Raw genomic sequence first — 20036 nt, 5'->3', positions numbered from 1 at the left:
GCTATCTTACACATCTTATTTTTCTATTTCCATGTGAGAATATCACAGCCCAAGGATACGTCATGGCATAAGGAAAAATAAAAGTGCTACCAAAAAGAAAAAGAAAAAAAAAAAAAAACCCAAACAGGACAAAACAAACAAGGGTTTTAAAGTAGGAGGGTTGACATGATCAGATTTGCATTTTAAAACACTCTGGCCGAGAGGTGGAGGGTGGACAGGAGACAGCATGAGAAAGTGAGCCAAGAGGGTATGAGCATGAGTGGGACAAGACCAACAGGGCCTGCCGAGGAGAACGAGGAGGAGGGTGCCAGAGAGAGCCTGGTATCATGGGAAGTGGGCAGACCAACCAATCAACCAACCAACCAAAGAAACATGCACAAAACAGGTCAAAGAAGTATGTCGTACAGAGGTGAAATTAACGTAGTTCTGGTGGGAAGAGGAAAGATAGGATTTAGTTCGTCCTGATTGGAGGAGGGCAAAGTGTGGCCTGCTCCAAGTGCACTGGACTTCTTTGACTATGATTTGCCCTCTCTTGCTTCCAGACCATCTCCTTTCTCTGCCTTGGGCACTTTTTTTTTTTTTTTTTTTAACGTTTATTTATTTTTGGGACAGAGAGAGGCAGAGCATGAATGGGGGAGGGGCAGAGAGAGAGGGAGACACAGAATCGGAAACAGGCTCCAGGCTCCCAGCCATCAGCCCAGAGCCCGACGCGGGGCTCGAACTCACGGACCGCGAGATTGTGACCTGGCTGAAGTCGGACGCCTAACCGACTGCGCCACCCAGGCGCCCCTGCCTTGGGCACTTTTATCCCACTTTTACTGGACCTTCATCTGGCTAACACTTACCCTCAAGGGCCAGCTTATATGTCACTTCAGAGGCCTATCATGACCCTGTAAGTCTGGGTTAGGGAATGTTCCTCTAAGCTTTCAGAGCCTCCTGTATTTCCACTATTATAAACAGCCCTCATCAACTGTAGGGTAATTGCTTTTTTATTTTTCTGTATCCTTCAATAGACCGTCGGTTCCTTGAGGGCCGGGCTGAAGCTTAATATATTGTTTACCCTCTGCGCCTAGCACAATGCTGGACACATGCCAGGGACACAATAAACACTTGTTTGAGAGAGTTAATGAACCTTGTCCTGAGTCAACATTGATGCAGACCTTTCAGATTAAGGAAGAATTAAAATATGATAATAATAGCCAGCTAGTTCTTTCTCTTTGAAAATTACTAGGGAAATGGGTCTACTTACATGTATAAGGTCAAAGTTTCTCATGGTTATTTTAGACCAAGTTTCTCTTGCCATTTCCATTAGATCTCAAACAAAAGGTCATTTTGGCTGTAAATTTCTTTTCACTCTTGTGGCATAAACTCAAATCTAGTACAGATATCTCCTCATCTGAAGTGTTTATTTTCAATCAATTTTTATTTTGTGCCTCTGGGGAGACCAGCAATGTTGGGTGTTGTGGGAAACACATGCCTGGGAACTCTTTTTTCTCCTGGTTATTGCAGGCTGTGGAAATCGTCTGCTGAAGGTGACACTGGGCAGGGCTGAGGGTCACTGTGAGGATGTTCACATCATCCCCTCCTGCTGCCACCAGAGGATATGTTCTGAACCTTCAAAATGCTCCCATAGTCTCTTAGACACTGAGAAGGTTCACCTCCAGGAAATGAAGAGGCTATAATTTGGCTAATAAATGAATCTTTCCTCTACTTGAAATGTTTTTATTGCCTGAACTGGGTTACCTCCCATATAGGATGTCACTCTGGCAAGGAGTGCAGTCTGTGTGGTTTTTTTCTACAAGTCTATCAGCGTCAGTTGGCTATTTACATGAATCAGGCTGGTGGGAGAAAAGCCATGCTGAAATTCAGTATTAGATAAATCGGTGGTAGGAATATTGTAAACCACTTTATATAGTTACCACTGAGCTAAGTGTAAGGTAGGTGTGTGTATGTATACATATAATTTAAATTTTCCCTACTTTATCTGCTTGCATTTAAAACTCAGACACTGTCACAATTTCTCTTATTAAACAATCTATCTTAAGAATATTTCCTGACATTTTGATTGATGTGATGTCTGAAGGAAGTGTGTTTGTATTAACCCTGAGAAAACTGTAGACAGGGAAGCTCTCTTTATTTTCCTTAAGACCAGTTCAGACCTATCTCTTGCTCTAGATAGTGAAGGGAGGGGATCTGGGGTGCAGACTTTGAAAAAAATTAACCAAATAACCTCATAACTACAACTGTTTTTTAACTCCTTAGATGGAAATGAGCAGGGCGCTAAAGCAGTGTGTAGCATGGAGAAGCTGAACCAAGTCTTGGGAATCAGAGAAGGCTTCCCTAAGACATAGTTGAGCAGAGACCTACAAAATGAGTAGGATTTAGGATGAATAATTGTGGGGACATGACTTGTGGGGGTTGAGTGGAGGTATGAAGAAGGTGAAAGTTTTAACTTAGAAGAAACTTAGATTGCTCTTGACTATCAATGTGGCTGGAGCTAGCAAATGAAGAGGACAGAGGAGGAGGAAGAGGTGAAAGAGGTCAGTGGGGTCACATAATGCAGGTCCCCTAAGCCATGAAAAGGAACTTTGGATTTATTCCTAGAAGCAATGGGAAGTCATCCATACTTTCTGAACAAGGGAGTGACATGGTCATGTGTGTTTTTATTTTAATGTTTATTTATTTATTTTGAGAGAGAGAGAGAGAGAGAGAGAGAGAGAATGCCAAGCAGGCTCCACGCTGTCAGTGCAGAGCCTGGTGCAGGGCGTGATCTCATGAACCACGAGATCATGACCTGGGCCAAAATCAAGAGTCAGATGCTTATGGAACCAGAAAAGACCCCGAAGAACCAAAGCAATCTTGAAAAAGAAAACCAAAGCAGGAGGCATCACAATCCCGAACTTCAAGCTGTATTACAAAGCTGTAATCATCAAGACAGTATGGTACTGGCACAAGAAACAGACACTCAGATCAATGGAACAGAATAGAGAACCTAGAAATGGACCCACAAATGTATGGCCAACTAATCTTTGACAAAGCAGGAAAGAATATTCAGTGGAATAAAGACAGTCTTTTCTGCAAGTGGTGCTGGGAAAACTGGACAGTGGCATGCAGAAAAATGAACCTGGAACACTTTCTTACACCAGACACAAAAATAAACTCAAAATGGATAAAAGACCTAAATGTGACGCAGGAAGCCATCAAAATCCTCAAGGAGAAAGCAGGAAAAAACCTCTTTGATCTTGGCCGTAGCAACTTCTTACTCAACACATCTCCAGAGGAAAGGGAAACAAAAGCAAAAATGAACTACTGGGACCTCATCAATATAAAAAGCTTCTGCACAGCGAGGGAAACAATTAGCAAAACTAAAAGGCAACCGATGGAATGGGAGAAGATATTTGCAAATGACACATCCGATAAAGGGATAATATCCAAAATCTATAAAAAACTTATCAAACTCAACACACAAAAAACCAATAATCCAGTGAAAAATGAGGAAAAGAAATGAATAGACACTTCTCCAAAGAAGACATCCAGATGGCCAACCAACACATGAAAAAATGCTCAACATCACTTATCATCAGAGAAGTACAAATTAAAACCACAATAAGATGCCACCTCACACCTGTCAGAATGGCTAACATTAACAACTCAGGCAACAACAGATCTTGGCGAGGATGCAGAGAAAGAGGATCTCTTTTGCACTGCTGGTGGGAATGCAAACTGGTTTAGCCAATCTGGAAAACAGTATGGAGGTTCCTCAAAAAATTGAAAATAGAACTACCCTAAGACCCAGCAATTGCACTACTAGATATTTATCCAAGGGATACAGGTATGCTGTTTCGAAGGGGCACATGCACCCCAATATTTATAGCAGCACTATTGACAATAGCCAAAGTATGGAAAGAGCCCAAATGTCCACTGATGGATGAATGGATAAAAAAGATGTGGTATATACATATATATACAATGTAGTATTACTCAGCAATTAAAAAAATAATAAAATCTTGCCATTACAACTACTGGATGGAACTAGAGGATATTATGCTAAGTGAAATTAGAGAAAGACAAATATCATATGACTTCACTCATATGAGGACTTGAAGACACAGAACAGATGAACATAAGGGAAGGGGAAAAAAATAAAAGCTATATTAAAGCAGGGAGGGGAACAAACCATAAGAGACCCTTAAATATGGAGAACAGAGGGTTGCTGGAGGGGTTGTGGAAGGGCGGTGGGCTAAATGGGTAAGGGGCATTAAGGAATCTACTCCTGAAATCATCATTGCACTATATGCTAACTAATTTGGATATAAATTTACAAAAATTTAAAAATAATTAAAAAAAAAAAGGTCAGATGCTTAACCAACTGAGCCACCCAGGTGCCTCATCATGTGTGCTTTTTTTATAAAAAATTTTTTTAATGTTTATTTTTGAGAGAGAGAGAGAGACAGAGCACAAGTGGGAGAGGGGAAGGGAGAGAGAGAGAGAGAGAGAGAGAGAGAGAGAGAGAGAGAAAGACACAGAATCCAAAGCAGGCTCCAGGCTCTGAATTGTCAGCACTGAGCCTGATACGGGTCTCAAATCCATGAACTGTGAGATCATGACCTGAGCCGAAGTCAGACGCTCAACTGACTGAGTCACCCCGGTGCCCCTCGTCATGTATGCTTTTAAAGGATCACCCAAGGATCCTGTGGGTAGACAGGGAATGCCAGTTCTGTGCAGTGGTTCAGGAGAGAGATGACGGAAGCTGGGACCATGGTGTTGACAGTGGAGAGGGAGCAAAGTGCAAAGATTCTAGAAGTTTCCTGGAGGGCTACAAGCCAGAACTTGTTGAATGACTATCTGTAAAAGACCTCAGAAGCTGGGTTGTGGGTGTCTCATAGATTTCTGGCACAAAAACTTGGGTGGAGGGCAATGCCAGGGAACACAGGTTTGGGGTGCAGTTGGGAAAGTGAGTACTGCATGAGCTTGGTGTGCAATTGCAAGCATGAGGAGCTTATGAGTAGGTATCAGAAGAGAGTTCTGAGCTGGGGATCCTAGATGGAAGAAATCACAAACACGGAGTGGATGGGTTTACTTAGGGACAGTAGGGAGTAAGAAGAGGACCTCGGTTAAGAAGGTAGATCTCAGGTTGAGTATTCTTATCACAATAAAATTTGAAAGTTAATAAATAAAAGAAGAAGACCGACCGCTGAGCTCCAAAGAACTCCAGCCCTGGGGTTTGGGTGGAGCGGTGGGAGGAGCCTGCAGACGATGCTGCGAGGGATCATTTTGAGAACTGGAAGGAAAACTGGGAGACTTACATCATCCAAGTCTGAGAAGAGAGTAACTCAAGAAGGGACATAACTGAGTATCAGAACTGCTGAAATATCAACGGAGAAGAGGTCTATGAAGCACTCGAATAATTTAGCAAAATAGAAGTCACTGGTGACATCGACCAAGGCTTTGCTAAAGTAATGCAGCTTAACTCCCTTTGGAGTGGGTTAATAATGATAAATAATAAGTGATGAGTGATAAATAATGAAAAATAAATAAAAAGCACAGAATCTCCTCTGGCTTTACAGACACTAAAGATTAATACTACTTTAATCACCACAACAGCCCTATGAGGCAGGTACTCTTATTACACCATTCTGTAGGTGAGGAAACAAAGGCACAGAGAGGTTGAGTGTCTTGCCCAAAGTCATATGGTAGAAGCAGGATCCAAGCTCAGGCAATTCAGGTCACAAATCCATTTTCTTAGTGGCTAGCCTGCCCTGGCTGTTAAGTGTGTAAAGAGGACTAGAGACTGTGGACAACTCTTCAGAGAAGCTTGGCTGTGAATAGGGAGTCCGTACAGTAGCTAGATGTAAAAGGGGGTGGTCCCAGAAGGGTAATTTATGTTTAAGATAGGACACGGATGGAGAATGTTCCAGTATTCATTAGAAGGACCTGTCAGGGGGCGCCTGGGTGGCTCAGTGGGTTAAGTGTCCGACTTCAGCTTAAGTCACAATCTCACAGTTTGGGAGTTTGAGCCCCACGTCGGGCTCTGTGCTGACAGCTCAGAGCCTAGAGCCTGCTTCAGATTCTGTGGCTCCCTTTCTTTCTGCCCCTGCCCCCACTTGCGCTCTCTCTCTCTCTCAAAAATAAACATTAAAAAAAGAAAAAAAAAAAAAAAAAGGAAGGACCTGTCAGTGGGACTGAAGTTGCAGGAGAATGAAATGAGGATGGATGAAGAGCTGGAGGGGGGAGGAGCCAGAGCACAGAGGGATGGTCACCTGTTGGAAGTTGTAGAAATTCTTCCCCTATTGTCACAGGAGGCAAGAAGAGAGTGAGTACAGTAAGGAAGTCTGAGGGAAGAAATGCCTTTCTTGCATTCAGTTCTGTGAAATGCAAGGTTGGGCCATTTTCTGAGAGAGGACTGCGGAATGTGAGATGGGGTAGAGGGAGGGGGGCAGAGCTGGTAGAAGAAATGCAAAGTAAAACTGCGAAGTAATATCGAGGACACAAAAGGCATCAAACTTGTGATTCCAGAAAACTACAGGGAAAAGAAACAGTTGTGTTGGTATAGATGCAGTGCTGGGAAGTGTGGGTAGGGTCATAATCACATAGAAAATGATTTTTGGGCAGGGGGCATGCTTAACAGCATATGGGGAATTCAAGTTCTTTATGTGCTCCCAGCAAGTCTGAGAACCAGCTGTTGGGGGTAGGAGAAGACGAAACTCAGAATAATAAATACTGGGAACCGAGATGAATTATACACACAACCCTCTTCTGTCCAGATGCAGATCTAAGAAACTGATTCACTCAACACCCAAGTGAGCACTCTGAGGGGCCGAGTGCAAGCCCTACTCTCAGTTGGCAAGGCCTCCATTGTCCAGATAGACTTCTCCTTAGAAGACGAGAGAAAAACTCCTCTCAACAACGTGTTTGTAAAAACAAGCAGACCAGAATAATGGGAAAGCAATGACATTCTCCGCTCTCAGGGGAAAAGCAGAGCTTGGGAAACAACTTATTACGAACCATAAGAAATGTTCAGAAAGCCCTTTAGCATTCTTAATAGGTTGTAAGGGGACACAAAACCCATGAAGCAGGACCAGACTCCATAAGAAGACCAGAGGATACAATGACAATAAAGGGTGGTGGGGAAGAGAAAGAGAAAGAAATAGGACTTTCCCATACACTCCTCAGACATTCCGGATTTTTGTGGTGGGAGGAAGGAAAGATGTGATCATTTCCCGAGGGTCCCATGTGCTTGTTGATCCCCATAGCAATTCTGTGGTGCAGGCATTACTCCCATTTTAAAGGTGGTAAAAGGAGGCTAAGAGAGGATAAGTGATTTGCCCAAAGCAAGGGAAGAGGGAAACTGAACAAAAGACGGTTTGACTTTAAGGAGCTGGACTTCCAGCTCCCAGAATGGGCACCACAGGTTAATGAGGGAAGAAACATACAGAAAGGGGCTGGGTTTAGGCTATTTTAGGTCCCAGTAGTCTTTTTTTTTTTATTATTATATGAAATTTATTGTCAAATTAGTTTCCATACAACACCCAGTGCTCATCCCAAAAGATGCCTTCTTCAATGCCCATCACCTACCCTGAGTATTCTTAGTGTATACATAGAACAGCAACAATGGCTACTGTACTAAGGGCCAATTATATGGCAGGCATTTTTCTGACTCTCAGAGCAGTCCTGCCTACGTATCATCACCCTCTTTTTTTTCAGATGGGGAAACTGAGGCCCATAGAGACTAAGGGATTTGCCCAGGTATATGAGTTTTCTATTGCTGCTATAACACATTACTACAAACTTTGTAGCGAAAGCAACACATGTTTATCTTACAATTCTGTAGGTTAGCAGTCTAACACAGGTCTCACAAGGCCATAATCAAGATGCCGGCAGGGCTGTGTCCCTTTCTGGATCCATTGCCTTGACTTCTAGCTGCTAGAGGTGGCCCACATTCTTTGGATCCTGGTCCCTTTCCTCTATCTTCAAAGCTGGTAGGATTATTTGGGTCTTCTTCCTGTAATATCCATCTGACCGTTTTCCCAGTCTTGCCCCTCTCTAAGCACAGCAGGAAAACCAGGTTTGGGCCCACTGGGATAATCTCCCCACCTCAAGGTCTTTAATGTAATCACATCTGCAAAGTCTTTTTTTTTCACGTTGAGGTGGTATATTCACAAATTCTGGAGATTAGGATGTGGACATTTCTGGGGCCATTATTCTGCACATCACATCAAGTTAAAAAAGTATTGAAGGGCTGAGCCTAGAATTTAATTTAGATTTGGTCTAAATTAAGTAGGAAATCCTACTGGCTCTATCTTCAGAATATATCCAGAATCCTCTAGTTCTCCCACTGCCATTTCTACTAACTTGGTCCAAGCCATGCCATCGCCTACTAGAGGGGATTACTTCTACAGCCTCGTAATCATTCTCCTGCTCCATCCTTGCCCCCAGTCCATTCTTAACATAGTAGCCAAAGTGATCCTTTAAAAATGTCTCAGATCAGGGCATCTGGGTGGCTCAGTTGGTTGAGCATCCAACTTCGGCTCAGGTCATGATCTCGCGGTTCGTGAGTTCGAGCCCCGCATTGGGCTCTGTGCTGACAGCTCAGAGCCTGGAGCCTGCTTCGGATTCTCTGTCCCCCTCTCTCTCCACCCCACCCCTGCTTGTGCTCTGTCTCTCTCTGTCTTTCAAAAATGAATGAACATAAAAACATTTTTAAAAAGCGTCTCAGATCATGTCAGTTTTCTGTTCAAAAGCTTCCAGTAACTCTTAATTTCCGTCTGAATTAAGGACATAAGGACACGGTCCTTACATGGCTTATGAGGCCTACATAATCCTCCCTCCAATCCAGGGGTCTCCAGTGACTCTTCCCTCACCTTGCTCCAACACACTGGCCTTTTGCCTGCATTGACACACCAGGATTATTGCCAGAGCCATAAGTGGGAAGGGGCTCTGCATTTTTGTTCTGCCTCCTCCCCCAGTACCCTGAAGTAGAATGGGAGGGCATAGCTTGGTTCTGGGATGCTTCTTTGTTAGCTGGGGATCTGGAGGGGAAGTGGGAGGAGGATGAACATCTGCTGACTTCACTGCTCATGGCTGTGCAAGTGGTTTCCCTTTTCCCTCTGGTAATACCAACTTCCTACTCATAAATGCTGTGAGGCTGATGGTCAGATACTCACTTTTGCATGGGGTACTCATGCATGTTTGTAAGGGCTTCTCCACTGCACAAGTTCTGTATGTGGGGGATGGACTGGCTTCTATTCATGGTAGTATATTCCAGTTTCTTGATGCTTGGAAACCCTTGTCCAGGGTCTGGCCTTCTTGGGTGGGCCCAGTACCCTCTCTCAGTGTCAAACCAGATCCACAAGAAACTCACCCATCTTTGCCACATGCAATGATATGACCTATGAGGTCATATGCTATACAGAGACAGCTCTATAGCTGTCTCTCCCTCCACCCTGCCATATCCCTCCAATGCTCTTCCTTGCTCAGGCAGGAGACAAAGGAAAGTTAACAAGTCTGCTTTCCAAGTGAGATTCCTGTCTCACACCTGGTATTTACCAGGGATTCTCTTAGAACCTCTTACACTTGGCTTTGTTGAGTGTGGGGAGGCACTTCTTTCCTCAATGGCTCCTCTAGACCCCAAACTTGAGGCTGTAAAGACACCCTCCTTCTCCCAAGCCAGGTTGAGGAAGGAAGGTGGGGAAGATGAGCACAGCAAAGAATGTGGATGGCTTTGGTGATGTGTAAGGGAACAGAGTGCTTGGGCTTATGAGAGCATAAGATCCAAGAAAGGCACCTCTCTTCAGAATGCCAAGTACTTGCTGCCTTATTTTTTCAGCACCTTACTCTTTCTTACTCCTCATACTCTACTGCCAGGAAATCAGGAAAACTTCCACACACTATGACAGATGTAAAAGTCATCAGGGTACGCAGTTATGATGGAGCGAAAGGTTCCAGTTGAACAGAGGAAAACATCATCTGCTAGTTAGAGAACAACTACATGTTGGCCAGATTGGCTTAATTGGTGAAGAAGCATCCAATTAAGTCGGGGGACTTTAAATTTCACTTTAGTAGGGGTCTAAAATTTCACTTTAAAAATTTTTAAGTTAAATTTAAAATTTTTATATATTTTTGTAGAAATTATCTTTTAAAGTTTATTTATTTATTTTGAGAGAGAGAGAGAATGAGAGAGAGAATGAGGGGGGGAGGGACAGAGAGAGAGAGAGAGAGAGAGAGAATGCCAAGCAGGCTCTGCACTGTCAGAGCGTAGCCTAGGGTGGGGCTTAAACTCACGAACCATAAAATTTCACTCATTCATGGCTAAAAATTATTTTTAAGACTCTTATTTTTTATTTAAAAAATTTTTAATGTTTATTTTTGAGAGAGAGGGAGAAAGAACACTAGTGGGGGAGGGGCAGAGAGAGAGCGAGACACAGAATCCCAAGCAGGCTCCAGGCTCTGAGCTGTCAGCACAGAGCCCGATGTGGGGACTGAACCCACAAACCCCAAGATCATGACCTGAGCCAAAGTCAGACGCTTAACTGAGACACCCAGACGCCCCTCCAATTTGAGTACACTCTTATTTTTAGTATTTTTTCCCTCTGTTTTAAAAAGCAATGCTTGTTGTGGTACCTGGGGGGGTGGGGGCTGTGTCAGTTGAGCATTCAACTCTTGATTTTGGCTCAGGTCATGATCCCAGGATCATGGGATTGAGCCCTGCATTGGATTCTATGCCAAGTGTGGAGCCTGCCTAAGATGCTCTCTCTTTCTTCCTCTGTCCCTCTCCCCTGCTTGTGCTCTCACTCCCTCTCTAAATAAACAAACAAACAATAAAAAGTAAAAAACATTTGTCTCCAGCACTTACTTGAGGAAATAAAGAAAAGTTTCAATAAGAAAACAAAAAATAATCTGCAGTTGCATAGCTGAGGGATAATCAGTTTGGTGGAGATAGAACTCTGATTTAGGGCAGCTTAAGATTATATCATAAAAGAAAGATTTTACTTTGTTTTATTTTCTGTTTTGAAAACTGCACAATGGACCCATCTGGGGTAATGAGATTTGGAATATGAAATTTATCAAAAACCAGTAGAGCCCAGAGACAACAGAAATCTTTGTTCTGCTTTAAATAAGTTCACCGTAGTGATAAGAAATGTTTACCCATAAGAAGAAACTCCTAGGACTTATTTTCTCTCCTTCTGTGATGCCTCCTTGCTCCTGACTATGCCTTGAATTTAGTGTTAACATGTGTTATGCATGGGCGCTGAGATCTCATGTGGATCTCTACTCTACTGAATGAGAACCACGATGGGAGGGGGGAATGGACAGGGGCTGGAAGAAGCCTTCTCAGGCCAAAGAAGACCCATTGCTGAAACGTTGGGATATACATTTCCTAGATTTTGGGTAGTTTCCTCTTCCTATGTCCTTCAGATTTTAAAGCACAGCAGTGAGCAGCACCAGTACTCCAGGGAGACAAAGATGTGAGGTGGTATGGGGCCACAGCCAAGGAAAAGACTGGTACCAGGAGTCCTGCATCAGGTGGAGTAAGGATGTCTTCTCTTACAGAATTTGTTAACTAGAGGGTGACCACAGTCAATATTCCATGATCTTAAAGCTCTCTGTTTTACTCAGTCCCCTGTTAAGATTTCCTTATAGTCCTTCTAAACTTAAAAAGCAAAAAAAAAAAAAAAAAGATATTTTCATATACTTTAGGGCTATTTTGGTTTTTTAAAGTGAAGAGTGTATGAGTGAGCGAGAAAGAGTAAAAGGAAAAGAAAGGGCTTATAGCATTGTAACTAAAAGTCTCAAACCCTTGATAAGAAAACACTATGTGCTCTGCTACTATTTACTGTTCTCAGAATAGCAAATATAGAAATACTAATATTAACACCACTACTACTACTACTAACAATAATAGAAAATATAGAAATTTTTTACTGTGTACCAGGCATTGTTCCATGGCTTCTACATGTAACTCAGTCCTCACAACTGCCACGTGAGGTCCTTAACCCTATTTTATATCTGGGTAAGTTAGAGCTCAGAAATAAAGTGAAGGGCTCAGAATTCTAACCTAGGAAGTGGCCTTAACTATTAGACATGCTGCTTCCGATATATTGTTTCGAGACAAAACCAAAACTATAACATGCACTTAATCTGTTCACCCACAGACGCACTCTTCATCCAGAAGAAGGCAGTGGAGAGCATGGTGAACTGTACAGACTGCAGCCACACTCCAGCTCTGGCAACAATAAGTGGCTTTTCCTTGGGCAAATCATATACTTTCTAAGCTCATATAATCTCTAAACTAAGATTAGTTTCCTTATCTGTGTAATAGGTCAGAGAATACCTATCTCAAAAGGTTATTTGAGGAACTAAATAACATAATATTTGAAAAGTCAAAAGAATGGTAGTCATTACACTTCCTGACAATTACTGTTGCATTAGAAACCAAGAAGACCTCTGTGTTGTATTCTGCATAAGCTAATATGGGTCATCTCATTTTTTAGGGGAAATCACCCAACTAGGGTGCAGAGAATGTGTGGGAGGATGATGATGGAGAGGAGGTGTGCAGAGAAGGAGTTAACAGCCCACCATAAGTGTATAGGGAGATGCTTGTGTCCTAGGCACCTGGGTAAGTGGAGAGAAGTATGGTGGGGGCAGAAGAAGACAGGGAAGGAGTCCAGGATGACTTCTGATGCTCAGCTTAGGAGGACTGAGGGAGGCTGGGAAATGGAGCCACTCAGGGTGGCAGCTCAGTAGGCTCCAGTCTCTGAGGGAAAGCTCCCATATCCCTTGCTTTCTCTACTTTGGCTATCCAAATCTAGGAATAGAACAGGTTCACATGGGGGAGGGAGACGTGTGAGAATGGACAGCAAGCGAGAATCAGAGCAAAGCACAGACAGCCTGGCCAGCAGCCGCAGAGGTCCAGGTTCAGCTCTACCGTGCAGACGACTGCAGGGGAGATCTATGTGTTTTATAATTAGCACATGATAAGAGGAATGCTTTCTTCCATTTTGGCACGAGGTTCTGGAATGTACAGTCACAATCCTGGTATGCTATCAAAAGATTTTGTATCCCAAACCTTCTACTATTGTGTCACTGGTATGGCGGCTTGTGGGATAGTCTGGTAGGAAGCAAAAACCAGTACCTTTTTGATAACAATGAAAATCCTTGGATTTATATCCTATGACATGATGTTAGGGGCATTGTTTAGCACTTGGCATAGCTCTGAATACCGAGGGCAGAAGACCAAAGGAAAAAGTCTACTTTGAAAGCTCTCTCAGAACATATCTGAGGGAATTTGCTGGTTAATGCAAATACATGTCCAAACAAGTACTGGTTTACGTAGGGAGTACACAGAGCTGGCAAGCGTCACTTGGCATGAAGAGCGTGAGTAATGCTTCATTTTAATGAGGGATCTTGGGGGTCTATAATGAAGGGTACGTGGTATTTCCCATGTGTCTCTTTGAAACGTGCACTGAATGTACCCACAGTGGAAGAAAAGCCATTGGAAAGTATATATTTCCCGAAACTTCTGGGGCTCTGTAAGATTCAGATAATTAAAAAGAAACTTTTTTAACATTTATTCATTTTTGAGAGACAGAGCATGAGTGGGGGAGGGGCAGAGAGAGAGGGAGACATAGAACCTGAAGTAGGCTCCAGGCTCTGAGCTGTGAGCACAGAGCCCGATGTTGGGCTGGAACCCGCAAACTGTGAGATCATGACCTGAACCAAAGTTGGACACTCAACCGACTGAGCCACCCAGGCGCTCCCAGATTCAGGTACTTTAATTGCATACAAATGAATTCACAGAAATACATTCAGAGATCTCAGAATAAAAATCTTCCCTTCCCAGAGGTAACCATATATGAGTACACCGTAATGAGATTATATTTGGGAAGGCTAAGGGGGTTTTTGATTCTTAATGATTTTTGATTTTGAAATGAACGTATCCTTAGAATAATTCATGCTTCCCTACACGACTCTTCTGAAAGATAAGAGTCATTTAAATATCAAGTTAATACATATAAAGTAAATATATTTAGTTTTAAGACATAATTTCAGTCACACTTCACCTGTGAGCCCTGATCATCTGGACCTTTTCTATCAGAGAAAATCAATACTTAACACTTTGGGTGGAAACAAAAGATCTCGGAAGTGACTAGGAAAACAAACATTCCCCAGTCTTTGACTAGTCAATGAAATGGCAGATGGAGTGAATGTTATTGCATGTTTGTCCTGGGGTCTATTGTCTGGATGTCCCCTTAGATCCAACCACCAGGTAGGACTTCCTAGAAACAAATTCCCCTTCTGGTCAGATCTGGGGCGTTATGTGGTCATTCATGCAAAGTATGTGAAGCACTGTACTGACCTTTATTTTGTATTTCTGAGTTGGCTGGAGCAAAACGCTCCATGGTTGCCTGGGCCTCCCAAAGCGCTCAGGGATTCTGGAGGGATTAAGTACAGTTCTGGGGTGTTTGGGAGAACTTGTTCAGTCCTTCAGTCTTAAAGGAAAGGATGGTGACCCAGAACTCAGGAAGAGAGTCCCAAGAGGCAGAAATGCTGGCAGGAGGGACCTCTTCTGTGTACACTAATATATCAAAGAGGACTTGGAATTCTAAAGAGAAGTGAGAAATTCTCTGTCTTAAAAGGAATAATTTTGAAACATTAAAACATGATAAGAACTGAAATTAATGTGAAGTAAACTTAACAGGCAACTGTACTGTTATCAGATTAATGTGGCACCACCCACTTGGGACCTATTCGTGCCCCAGAGGCCAAGTGGAGATTTCTTGTGATTTATTTATCCCAATTTGAAAAAACAAAACCCTTCAATGCATGCTATAATCACTAATTGCAAGACAGGTTCTAAACTGACTCAGGAAAATGTCCATTTTCCCTCGTTTCCTCTGAAGTTTAAGGTCACTCCTCTAAAGAGGCCATTTCTTCTGTTCTCATTTGCATTTGCTCACCAACAACAGCAACAACAAAAAAAAATCCCAAGCAAAAAGCCCTTAAGCAATAAAATCGCTGTCCAAGAAAAACATTTAGTTTGAAAAAGAGTTGAAAAATGTAGCCTTGGAAGAACCATTGCTTACATGGGATTGTTCAACAAATTCCTGTTGTGTGAGGTTTGGCATATACTTTCTAAAAATATAAGCATCTGGGGAAATGAGACAAAGCCCAGGTCCTGGACCAAATGAGGCACGCAGTGTGAATCTGTTAGTGATTATATCCATAATGAAATATGTGCCCAAATTTAGCAGTGCAAAATCTAATACAATACGAAAGCCCAGCAGGCACTGTCCTTACCATAATATATAGCCAACAGAGAAGGTACATATGGCGGCGAGTCCGCTGTTCCTGCTGGGATACGCATGGTGTGATGTCCTCATCTCGATTAATATAAAGGGCAAAACTGTTGTGTGCTGAAAAAGAACAGAGAACAGGTGACACAGATTCTTATCGCCCCTCAAGAGTTGTTTTGTCTCTAGTAGGAGAATGGATAGTGCAGATTCCTAGCAAAAGCACCACAGCAGACAGCAGCTGGGTATGGCTCACCTAAGAGGTAGGAGGGATGGGAAAGCAAGTGGTGCATTGATCACTCCATTGGCATTTTTCTCCTGTGTTTGAATTTTTAAAATTTTATTTTATTATGATTGTTATAGGAAATTTCAATAATATTGAAGGATGTATTAGAACATAAGAAAGGAATAAAAATAACTACTTTAGTATTTTGGTAGATGTCCTTTTTTGCCCTCTCCTTGTTCATATTATTTATACATAGTTAGCATTGTACTGTGCACACAATCTTGTTTTGGACTGTAGCATGAGAATTTTTGATATGCCACTTTAGAAATCCTCCTAGAATATCAACCTTGACCATAGCTGCTTAAAACTCCATTTTGTGGATATACTAAAATTTATTTGACCCATTCCTGTTCTTGGACATTAAGTAGTATAAGATCTTCAATTTTTCATTTATGAAAAATGTCATGATGAATATCTTTTGTAGAATTCTTTGAATGTCTGAATGTTAAATTATTTTCTTATGGTTAAAGTCTATGAAGATTTTAGGACTGTTGATACATAATGCCAAATTATGTGTGTACCAGCAGCAGGTTAGGAAACGAAGCCAAATTAGCTTCCAGAAAGGATGTACTGGTTTGTAACAGCAGTACATGTATTTAGATATGATGTTTGAAGTCAGACTCCAAAGAAGCTTGGTAGGACCTTCCCATTTGTTGTTTGGATGCAGTGGCCACTCAGATGCTCAGTTTAGTGGGCCAAGATGTGGATGAAATTTGGTAACAAGAAAGGAAAATCAGCTTGTCTTGGTATTGAAATTTGATAGCCAGGTATATAAGGGACAAAGATCTTAGGTAAAATTTGGTTAGGGTATAGATTTGCCTTTCAAAACGGGAGTTTCTCAAGAGTAAGAAGATGGCAGAACTGAGAACTGAACCACCAGTAAGTTTGAATTCTGTTTAGTACCTCCTAAGGGCCACGAAAAAATCTTTGCTCCTCTCTTGCTGTATTGTTTGCATATTCAAAGAAAATGCAGGAAATTGAATGTTATAATTTTCAAAATCTAATAGGTATCAATGGCAAAATGGAACCAGGTGGCAGGAAGAGACATGGTGGTGATATCAAAGTGAACATCTTTGAAGCAACATATTGTTTATATTTATAGAGAAAACAGAAATACAGGATTTTAAAAGAAATACTGATAGTAGAAATTCTTTGCTTTAAGTGTCCTCCTCTAGATAACTGTTCTGACTGACAATATATTAGTAATTAGAGAATAGTATTCCTAGAATGTCGGGTGGGTGATTCCACAGTTGGGTAACTTTATATTTTTTTACTCTCTGCTTCTCTATTGTTGTTTTCAAACAGTATAATTAGCACTGAAGGGAACCATGCAAAATGTACATGTGTGTTGATACAGAGACAGTATGTATTTTAAAGATCTATTTTATTGGTTTTTTTTTTTCACTATAATCCAGTCACCTCAGATGACATTGGCCTGAAGTTTCACCGATTTGGAACACCAAAACTAGTTTTACAATGGTGCATTCATGTGTAAAATTCAAATGTATAGCTGATAACAAGGCCAAGTCTTGTCAAATCTCACACAGAAAAAAAAAAATCCCTGCAAATCAAACATTTACACCGAAGATATTGCTGACTCGGATGGCCTGTGTGGGTTATAGAATGGCGACAATATATTATTTTTGACTTGTGAATATTAAAAAGTGTTTAAATTCTACTTCTTCATCCATTGTTCCAAACTGAGTATAAAATCATCCATATTTCTATATTATATAAGTTCAAATAACTAATCTGAGTATTCTTACTTCTCTGGTTGTCATTATTTTACCTAGCCTACTTGCTGATTATCAGATGTCACACCTGGAAGGGTTAGGATGTACTCTGATGATGCCAGACAGAAAATCTCTTTGAAAAGTGAAGATCTTTCTAGATCACTTCATTAATGGCATCATCACCGCTAAAAAGGAGCTACTCGTTCCATCAATGACATCATCAATAACAGAAGATCTTTTTGAGGCCAGCTGTGCCTGTGCCAATTGTGCCAGGGGCAAATCTCAGGGTAACAATTTATTCAGAATTTTCAGGCACTAAAGAATATATATCTCCCTCTCTAAAACTCTATAATGCAAATTATATTTACTGTTAAACAGTATATATTAACAAAAGTAAAAGTAGTACAAAATATTTATAGCAAATATAGATGTTGCTCTGCGCATTGGTAAGGTTTTATAAACTAAAAAAAAATGGGAAAAATCTGTAAATGGGCTTGCTGAATCTCTAAGTAACCTTTAGCAGCCCAATTGTTACCCAAAATCTGGGGCAGCCAGAGGGATAATTATTTTAGAACTACAGGTACAAGAAATCCAGTTCTAATCCACTTCCATGCAACACTCTGCTTGAATGACATAAGAACTAGGAAGGAAATATTCAAATATTCAAGTCCATCCAAGACCACTTGCTGTGCAAGAATGATAATCCTATGTTTTGTTCACCACGGTATTTGTAGGAAAGAGCTTGACATATAGGAGGTGCTCAATAAATATTTGTAGAGATAATTTAATCTTTGACACAACATCTTAAATGGGTATTATTAACTTCATTTTGCAGATGAGGTAACAAAGACTCAGAAAAGGTAATTCTCTTGCCCAAGATCACAGAGCTGGAGAAAGGGTTCAAGACCAGTCCTGTCTCCAAATCCTAAGCTCCATTTTCTATATTAGAATTATATTTTTAAAAGATATAGTTATGTAATCTTTGACTCAATAAACCTGTGGGAGTGCATGATTGAAGATCATTTATGTTGTCATTCAACTGGCCAGAACTCTTTTTTAGTTGAGCCTCAAAATAAAGAGGTCTTCACTATAAGGAATATATTTTGCCAAATGTATTCTTTCCTGTGGTATATAAGCATTCTGAATAATAATAATAAAACCAGCTGGTATAAAGTCAGGAATTTTCAGTGGTGTGATGATAAAGATGGCTGGAGGCAGCTCTTTCGTCTTTTGGCCTAGAAGAGGTCAAGGTGCAACTTTCTTGGTTATCCCACTCTGGGTTGATCTGGTACCTGCTGCCTCCACCACGTCTCCGAAACTCCACCCCAACGGGATCAAAGTCACAGACCTTAAGTGCATGAGCCGGGAAGTTGATGCCACATCTGCCCCAGCTGCCAAGACTGGACCCTGGGTCTGTCACCCAAAAAGGCAATGATGGGATGATGACATCCCAAGGCAACAGGTGACTGGAAGGGTCTAAGAATGACAGTGAAACTGACCATTCTGAATAGACAGACCCAGATTAAGTAGTACCTTCTTCCTCTCCCCCCAGTGTCAAAGGCCCCCAGGGACCAGAGACAGAGAGAAGCAAAAGCCCATCAAGCACAGTGGAAGTATCACTTTTGATGAGATGGCCAACATTGCCTGACAGATGCAGTACCTATCTTTATAGTCAGAGAGCTCTCTAGAGCCAGTAAAGAGAACCTGGGGACTTCTCAGTGTGTGGGATGCAGTGTTGATGGCCATCATTTTCATGACATCATAGATGATACTAACAGTGGTACAGTGGAATGCCCAGCTACTTAAGAAGTACAAAGGAAAATATTTCAATAAAGGATCATTTGACAACTGAAAAAAAAAAGAGTATACTCAGGAATGATCTGTTTCTATTTCTCAAAAACAAATACCTTTTAAAGTTTTCTCAGGTATAGACACACACTGGATAAACAAAGAAAGAGATAAAGTCTGGTTGCCAGCGGTGGCTCTTAAGAATTGTATTGGACTGTTTTTCTATAGTGCATTGTCAACAGAACAATTGCCCGCAGCTGAGTTGCTGAGATTTGACTCCTTCCTCCCTTCCATCCTTCCTTCCTTCCTTCCTTCCTTCCTTCCTTCCTTCCTTCCTTCCTTCCTTCCTTTTTCTTTCTTTTCTTTTCTTTCTTTCTTTCTTTCTTTCTTTCTTTCTTTTCTTCTTTTTTTCTTTCTTCTTTCTTTCTTTCTTTCTTTCTTTGCTTTTTTAAAGCACTATGTAAGATGAAGAGTTGACAGCACAAGAAATAAACCTTTGATCTAATCTATAAACTCTATCCTGGAAAGCACTGCTCTATTATGTAAGTAGTTATCCTATCCCAAGCGCAAGTTTCCATTGCTGCTAATTTTGATGAGACTGTGATCAGAAAATTGTATCCAAAAAGGGAAGTCTAAATCTATCTTGGGTTTTTGCATCCCTTTTGTTTTTTTCAAATGGGGTTCAGATGGGTTCTCTTTATGGAACGGTGATTATCACCATGAACTTTAACCCAAGGTAAAGGTCAGCCTGCAGAAAGGATCCCCCAGGTGTTGTCTGTCACCCATGACTTAATTATGATGTGAAGGCAATGGGCTAAGACAAAGTGTAATTAAGTGGAAACTAGCATTTGGACCCTGGGTCTTGATTGTGTCTTACCACATTTTAACACTTCAAGCAGGTTCTTGTACATTTGTGAAGCTCAGTATATATATGTATAT

At 41.4% G+C, this 20036-nt stretch overlaps 1 protein-coding gene across 12 annotated transcripts in view; it reads right to left on the bottom strand.

The window, feature by feature from the left end:
* The window catches only part of AIG1 (androgen induced 1), a 248097-nt gene that overhangs the window by 30033 nt on the left and 198028 nt on the right, over positions 1-20036 (bottom strand). For 7 of the 12 annotated variants that reach the window (XM_019831327.3, XM_006932063.5, XM_045058129.1 and 4 more), the window contains one exon: positions 15298-15413. The exons of the other annotated variants lie outside the window; for them this stretch is intronic. In XM_019831327.3, coding sequence (XP_019686886.1) covers positions 15298-15413 — 116 coding nt within the window. The remainder of the gene's footprint in view (positions 1-15297; positions 15414-20036) is intronic. 12 annotated transcript variants of the gene reach the window in all.

This window comes from Felis catus, chromosome B2 (genome assembly GCF_018350175.1).
Source record: "Felis catus isolate Fca126 chromosome B2, F.catus_Fca126_mat1.0, whole genome shotgun sequence".
NCBI lineage: Eukaryota > Metazoa > Chordata > Mammalia > Carnivora > Felidae > Felis > Felis catus.
This window is presented reverse-complemented; position numbering and strand designations above follow the sequence as displayed.